Source organism: Plasmodium malariae, assembly GCF_900090045.1.
Source record: "Plasmodium malariae genome assembly, chromosome: 8".
Lineage (NCBI taxonomy): Eukaryota > Apicomplexa > Aconoidasida > Haemosporida > Plasmodiidae > Plasmodium > Plasmodium malariae.
The window spans coordinates 2,201,070-2,210,226 of record NC_041782.1 but is presented as its reverse complement, the minus strand read 5'-3'; the positions used below and the strand labels follow the sequence as shown (position 1 = coordinate 2,210,226).

Genomic DNA, 9,157 nt, shown 5'->3' with positions numbered 1-9,157 from the left:
AAAATATACTAGAAATTATAGTATTAATAAAAGCATATTAACACTTTTATAAACATATAACATGGATTTTCTTTTACTTATATTTATATTATTAAGTTGAGGATTAGAATAAATAAATATTTGTATTCCTTAATATAAAATATTTATATTTTTTTACTTAAGATAATATTACTTTTAAAATAAATGCATCTGTAGAACAAAAAGTGTAGTACAAATATATAAATAATTATTTATATATAATGATGTTACAAAAAAAAATATACGTGTTCTTATAATATACTTAAATTCATTTAATTATTAGTTTAATTCCATTATAAATATATTTATAATTTCTTTTTAAGGTATATATTTTTTTATACAGAACAAAATGAGTAATTGTATGATACATACGAATATAACAATAATATAACCTCAATGATGTAATGACATAATTCCGTTAAAAAAAAACAAAAGTATATTATCATTTTATTATAATTGTTTTTTTATTATAAATATATAATTAATGTTTATAAAACACATTTGTATAGAACAATTACATAAGTTAAAAAATATATTGAAACATGTCTTTCGATTTCTTCTTTAATTAACGGGCTTCATGAATTCTAAAATTGATAATGTGTCATCAATAATTTATACTAATAACCAAAAAAATATAATAGTATACTAATAACATGTTATCTAAACTATGAAAATACCCTAAAAATATATATGTAATATTTTTCTATTATATATGCTTGAAATATATATTTCTCATAATTTTTTTTTACAAATATTATTTATTATCCTTACATTTAAATAAAAAATGAAAGTATACAAAAAAAAAAAATAATAGTTTTAATTTTATTCAATGAAGAATAATAAGCTTAATCTATATTAAAGCTAATATATAATAAAATGTTTTAAAATTTTTTGAAATAAACACAACCATAAAATAAAAAAAGAATAAAAATAAGTAAAATTGTTGAAAATATAAATTACATAACTATCAGATTAAAGCTATATAAATAATGATTTTATATATTAAATTAAATGAGCACATATTCATAATAATATATATTTATATAAAACATGTACACATATATAATTTGTTCTTATAAAATACGTATTTTATTGTAAATACTAAGAAATATCTGTTTCACATTTTTTTAAAGCATAAAATATACATATATGTATGTATAACAAATCAAAGACTTAAATTACCTAAATCTAACACATTTTAATAATAAAACATATATAGTAACTTTAGGACTAATGTAAATATTTAATATATTTTTTTTTACTTTTTTGTATGTATATATACCATTACATTATCTCTGATGTACAATAAAATTTATACACATACCAGAAGTAATTTTTTATAGAATATAATATCGTTAGACAAAAAGTAGTTCATTATTAGTAACATGAAAAACATTTGTTTTGAAGGCAATATATTTATTATAGTCAGATATAAATTTCACTTTCCCCAACATAAATTGAATATTTCAAGAATTTGTCCATTATATAAATAACTAATGGAATACATAATATATCTAACGATAATAAAACAACCCTTCCATTAGTATATGTACACATAAATGAATGATACAAAGTATCAAAGTAACTGTAAATAAGCTAATGGTAAAAATAATTTCCTAAAATAAATAATGTAAATCCTGTTAAAAAAAGAATTACTGGTATGGTATATACTGAAGCTATACCAACATATACTGAACATTTTAAACTTATTTTACAAGTAGGTAGATGCGTTTTCTATATCTATACATAATATAAAATCCAAAAAGTATTATTTCTTCAAAAAATCTATCTATTACTAAAAACGTTTTATTTATAAAAGAAGTGACCTTCTTAACTTATGCTTTGGGATACCTTTTGCATTATTTTTGTTCTTAGATTAACATTTTCCATCTTCTTCTAATATATAATTATCTCCTACATTTATATTTTCGCATAATCATTTTCAAATAACACATATTTTTTGTTCTTACTCTTACATTTTTGGTTTCCTTTTCACGTTCCAATAATAATTTATTGGTTCATGTATTTAATGTTCCATCTGCACTGTTTATATTATATAAAAAATTATCAAAGTTAAATTACAAAGAAAAGGATATGTTTTAATAATTTATAATATCATATATATTTATTTACTAACTAAACAATTTCTTTTATTATTATTTATTAAAACTTAATATGAAGTAGTAAAAAATATAAAAAAAAATTATGGGATTTTATCGTTACACAATCTAATTGTAATAAGAGCATGTTCAAAAAAAAAAAAAAAAATAAATATAAAAGTTCTAACTAAAATAAATAAATTTATTTTCCTATTTATCGTAGAATTATTTAGTGTTACATTATCTTTAGTAGATAAAAAATTCACTGTATATTCAAATGATACAGCTAAAAGGATATTTTTATTTGTATTATTATTTTACATTTTTAAAAAAGCATAAAATTCCATAAATAAAAATATAAACATAAATTATACTAAACAAAATTTAACCTAAAACATTTTAATAAATTTTATTAATAAAGTTTTATTAATAAAAATGCAAAATTAATTAAAATAATTTTTGGTAAAACAAATTGTGCTAAACTAATGCTCAAAAAATATTTATATATCATATATATAACAGAACAATTTATAATATTTTTTATTAGCATTTTGTACAGAGAAAATGAAATGATATGTTTTCTTTATTATTTAAAGTTTTTATTTTAAATTTAAAATAATATATATATATGGCTTCATTATTTGCCTTAACATATATTAGGAATATAGCTATAAATTCTTTTCTATTTTCTTATAAATAAACATATATTTGAGTTTTTATTATTTTCTTAAATTATTTTATAATTAAAAAATATAAACTGTTGAATTGAATATAATAACAATGATATGATAAAAAAAAATAAAAAATAAATGATAAATTTTTTTTTACCGTACAAATTATAATGTCACTAGAGTGATATACTTAAGACTTGTAGAATATTTATACACTATTATATTAAGTATTGCATACTTTCGTTGAATTCACCTAAAAATTTTCTTCATTTTAAAAAGTGAAGTCCATATTAATTGTTTTATAATTATATATCAAATTATTTTAAATAAAACATTTTAATTATCTTATAATTTTAGAAATATATTTCATTTATTATTACTAATAAGAAACTAACCAAATTTAGGAAATTCAAATATTAGTATTCTCCTTTTCTATAAATAGAATACGTATTTTAAGTTCGACAGGTATAATAAATAAAAATATAAATGTAAAAATAAATTTATTAAAAAAGCATTTATAAAAGGATAATCAAAAAAATAACATGAGTAAATTATAATATTAAATAAAAAAAATTTACAACATAAAATATTATACTTAAAAAATCTTAATGTATAATGTATAAAACAATTTATAACTAAATTTATGAAAATCCTTGTTGTATTAATTTCTGTTATAGAAATAATCTGAAGGAGTAAATTCTGTTTTTTCTTTTTATACACCTATAAACATATAATTCTCTAAATCATATGTTAAAGTACAAATTTTAAGAAACTAATGAAAATAAAAAAATTATTTTTTTTTATGAAATACACCTTTAAAAACAAAAATTTTTTTTATTTCAATATTTTTTTCCTTATAACACTTAGTGCCAGTATAATTACGATGTAATATATGTTAATTTTATTATAGTTATATAATAAAAAAAATTATAATAATTTATGTAGTTAATTTTTCTTTTCTAGAAAATAATTAATTAAAGCGAAAAAATAAAAAGAACAGAAAATTATTTATTTCCCATATAACCCATATTAATGCACAATAATAATGTGTATTTCTTTTACTTGTTTTCATATATATATGGTTAAAAGATACTTAGGAGGAATTTACGTTTGCTAACTATAAAATATATTATTACTGGAATTTCGCTATGTCAGATATTACAGATTTGTATTTACATAAAAAATATATAAGCTAAAATTAATAATTAATACTGTATCCTTTGAACAATATATAATGATACAATTTATGTACATTTATAATGTTCTATTTATTAATTATTTTCTAAAACATCCAATAACTAATTTTGTTCTACATACATATTAATATTTATTTTTTTCTAAGTTATTTTTTGAATTGTATATTTATTAATAATATCTTTGTTTATCTTAAATAATCAATTATGCATATTAATTCAAAGCAAAATGTAGTACGTAATAAATATTTATATCTTCATGAGATATATAATCTATTATACAGCATATACACTCATTCTGAATGAACTTTATTATTCAGAATATATATATATATATATTCGTATGTATTTATTGTATATACGTATATTTATATTTATTAATTCATAGATATCTATATTTATATCAAACCCTTGATATTTATTGACTCCTTATATGTATGATTGATCTTGTAAAACCCATTTCTTCAAAATACTGTAATTATAAAAAATAATTTAATCCTCTTTTAATTGATAATTTTTTTAATGTTATAATGATAAATAGGATTATTATATTCTTTATTTCAATGTTTTACTCAAAAATAAATTAATGTTTATTATATATATTTCGTGTAGTAATTTTGTTTTCCATTTGTTTCATTAAGTAGCAGTTTTAGAATAATTTATTCTATAAATATATTACATCTTTTAAATCATAAAATTACTGCTAATTGTTCTATTAGAATGCATAATCATAAACATATATGCTTTATGTAATTGCTAAAATGTAACTTTACTATTTTAGTCTACATTATTTACAGTGACAAAATTTTCATTTAATTATAGTTATTTATGGTTATTTACCATTTCTAATTAATTTATTATGTTAAAAACATATTTAAATCATTCATAGTACATATAAATTTATGTACATTTATATAATATGAACTTCGTAAAAAAAAAAAAAAATAATGTCCATAAATAAAAAGTATAATATAACAAAATATACAGAACAAGATACAAAAAAATAAAAAATTTATTCCTTTTCTTAAATATAAATGATAATAATTGGACATGCTGAAAAAGAAATAAAAAAAAACAAAAAAACATTCTATGTTAAATTATATAATAGAAACTAACGTAAACAAGAAATGTTTGTATACAATAATGTGAAACATGCAATAGTACAAATAACATAATTATAGAAAAAAGTATAATAAAAATAAACCACAAATATGATTTTCATTTATCTACTATTATTTGAAATTTCACAATTGTTCCATACCTTTTTGTATATTCTATAATATTTTAATTAATAATTAAACAAATCATTTCAAAGTAATAAAAGGCCAACAAGGATAAACAAATAAAAAATAATTATTGTATATACCATTTGAAATTGATTATACAATATAATTTAATAAGATTCACTAGCTACCTTTTTTTAAAATTTTTCTTAGATCTTTAAAATTAATTTATATTTTATATAAAATTAAATTTATGTCGATAATACTAATACAAAACATAATTCATTATGTATTTTTAAACAACAGATAAAATATATATTAACAATACAATTATATTAATTCAGTTTGTTTCTTATATGAAAAATAAGACACATTCATTATTTATAATTTAAAACAAATAATAAAATTTTTTAATTATAACAACAAATAATCATTTAAGAAAGAATAACTTAATAATTAAATAAAAGTAATTTTCTACAATTATAAATGTAAATTAACACGAGATTTAAATAGAATTATTTGAATTGTGCCTTTTTATATTAATTATAACATATATATATTTTTCATAAGTATCTATTTAAATATATGTAAACACATATAACAACATAATGTTGTGTAAAAGTGACACAAAACTTTAAAATTCAAAATGAAAAATATTTAAAGATTCAAATTTAAAAAAAAATGGAAGATATATATTTTTATAGTTCCCTATAAATATTCCTAGGAACTTCAATGTGGATTTTTAAAACCTAAACAATTATGAGTATTGCTTGTCTTGTATATATATCACTACAGAAGTAGACATTAATTTTTATGAGACATTATTTTAGTAAAACATGTTTCGTTTTGTGCAATTTACATTTAAAATTCGCTGTTCTATGGGTTTTTACAACATTTCTGAAGATGTAAATAAAAATTAATAAAATTATAACAGGTATTGCTAAAAGAACAATAAATTCTGGCAAATACGAACTATCAATAGCAATAGTTCCAATTTCAAAACTTTTTTCATTTAATGCAAAAGTTAATGCCGCTGCAATTCCTAAAAGCACAATAAAAGAAGTAATAAGAAACACATATTTATCACGGACACTACTTCTTAAATTAGTTATATCAGTATTCATTATATTCCTAACTTTACATAAGTAATATAATTTGTCCACCTTCCTTTTATTAGGATTTGAACATCTTTTTGTGTATAAATAAGGTATACTTTTCCCAATTTGTTCATAGTCTTCTTCATTATTAAATGAACTTCCATTTGATCGTTTCCTTCTGCAAGTTTCCCCTTTTTTATTGTACACTCTATTATTTGGCATCTCTTCATTTAAAAATAAAATGTCTGAATCGTTCTTATTTTTATGTCTTGCTAGTAATCGATATGTTCTTGTACCTAATTTTCTATCAACATTATATTGCGCATTCAAAATATTATTTAACTTGCTCTAAAATAAGAAATAATACATTCATTATTTAAAATAATAAAATTATTCATAGTTAAAAAAAATTATTCTAGCAAATAAAACATAAAAAACATGAATAATACAAATATTATTAAATATTATTATCATACATCATCATTGACAAAATGACATATCCACGTTAAAAGGAAAAACGTTCCAATTTTATAAAATACGCTCATATTAATTTTCTGTTCCATGATACGGATTTTTACTACTGTAATATATTCATTTACGAAAAATTAATAATATTTTAATGTTCATTTAATCAAAATTAACATTACATTCACTTTATTAATATATTTCCATAAATATAATATATTCATAGCTATAATTCGTTTTGCAATGAAGAAAAAGGAAAATAACTTTTAAAATATATTATACAATTTTTACCTTTAATGAATTTTATAAAAAGAAAGCTTTTATTAAAATAATTCAATATGAATTAATTGATAACGCGTAATATATTAGTGTATTTAAGTAATTTAATTTTTTAATTTAAAAATATATACATATATATATATATATATATATATTGGTTATGCGTAAATATTAAATTTATAGAGAATACAGAATGTAGAAGTACAAATAATTTATGCTTACATATTTATATAGAAAAAAATTAATATAAATGATACTTTTCTATTAAAGATTATAATTTTATAAACATTATATTAAGGAAAAACAACTTATTTTTTTTAATAAAATGTTAATTATTATAATAATACATTAAAACAAAAAAATTTTGTACAACTTTTTCGTAATATCATTTATACCATTTTAATGGTTACTACGTAGATAATTCCTTTATTTTATGTTTTTTAATATAATTTAAAAAATCCATTTTATAGCATACTAAGTGAAAAAAAATATATTTTTTAGAGATAAATAAAGAATAATTTTTTACTTTCGTAACATAACTTTTGTAATTTATAATTTACAGTATTTAATTATGTATATAATTTATATAATTATTTAAAGAGGTAAGTTTTAAAATTCCCATAAATTTTTTTATTTTTAAATTAATTTCATATATATAAGAAATATTAATATAAAAAGAAAAAAAAAACAACAATATATCATTAATATTAATGGTTAAAAATTTTCAGTTCATATAAAATTAAAATGGGAATTGTTATTTTTTTATGTTATATAGTGTAGAGAATATTATATTATAAGAGAGCAATTAATTGTTAATTTATACAGATTAAATGAACTATTTTTTTTTTATTAAAATATATGTCTATAACTTTTTACTTATAAATGCTTACATAAATATTCAAAATAAAGTAATTAATGATATTATTGCTATTTTACTGCTAAGTTTCTTTTTTTTCATAAAAACTATATTAATATTATAATAATTAAAATATATTTACAATAAAGTTAATTATACTTGAAAGTAAAAGTATATGGAGCATACATGGTTCAAACAAATATTTTTAAATTAATTACACATATATTAAAAATATAGATAATTATTAATTCGTAGAAAACTTATATATGTAGCATTAAATAATTTTTATATATTAAAAATATGTCTTTTACATAATTATAATAATATATATGTATAATTCTAAAAATAATAATTTTTATTTTTTAATCCTAATAATAATAAATATATATAATTCTAAAAATATCAATTTTTATATCTTTTTATCCTAATAATAATAAATATATATAATTCTAAAAATATTAATTTTTATATCTTTTTATCCTATAATGTAATAATAAAACATATTGGCAAGTTAATTATAATACTACAGTGGTAATAATATATGCAAAAAATTCAACTTATGTATCAGAAATAAAAACATACATATTCTTATTTATAATAAAATTTGTAGTTTATATTCAATAGAAAACGGTTATATTCAATTGAATACACGTACAGTTTTATATATATAATTACATTCCAAAACAATTATAAATCAACTTGTAACCGTTAACTATTATATTGTAGTGCTACTTTTGTTTTTCTTATATAATTTCTTTAAAGACACATTGGAAATTGCTTTTCAAGTAGTATATATAATTTATTTTATGAATACATAATTACATAGCAAGTTAATTAGTACACAAACTAAATTAATAAAATCATTTGTTTCTTCTATTATTAAATATTTTTTATTACTCATAATCTTATTTCATATAATATTTGAGCATATTTTTGCAAACACAAAATATATAATTTGTTTTATTAATAAATAATATATAAAATATTTACTATTAATATTATTATTGTCTATAGAGAAATAATTTTATTTGTAACAGTTATTATTTTAACTTGGTAATGTAACATTGAAGAAATTAATTATATATTTTTATAAAAATCATTATTTAAAATATAATAAATTATTAAATAATAAAATACAAAAAAAAGTAAAACACAAAAAAATAAGAAATATATAAAAATAAATAAATGAATAAAATAAATTAATAGATTCTAATTATTAGTTTTAAAGTACAAAAAAGAAATGTACAATATATAAG

The 9,157-nt window shown here is 17.1% G+C and overlaps 1 protein-coding gene across 1 annotated transcript; it reads right to left on the bottom strand.

Moving 5' to 3' along the window:
• Positions 1 to 6,025: 6,025 nt before the first annotated feature.
• Positions 6,026 to 6,864, bottom strand: PmUG01_08054400 (Plasmodium exported protein, unknown function; the record flags this gene model as incomplete). The annotated part of the gene is made up of 2 exons (XM_029004723.1): positions 6,026 to 6,649; positions 6,778 to 6,864. 2 exons carry the CDS (start codon positions 6,862 to 6,864, stop codon positions 6,026 to 6,028), a joined length of 711 nt encoding a protein of 236 aa, XP_028861383.1.
• Positions 6,865 to 9,157: the final 2,293 nt, after the last annotated feature.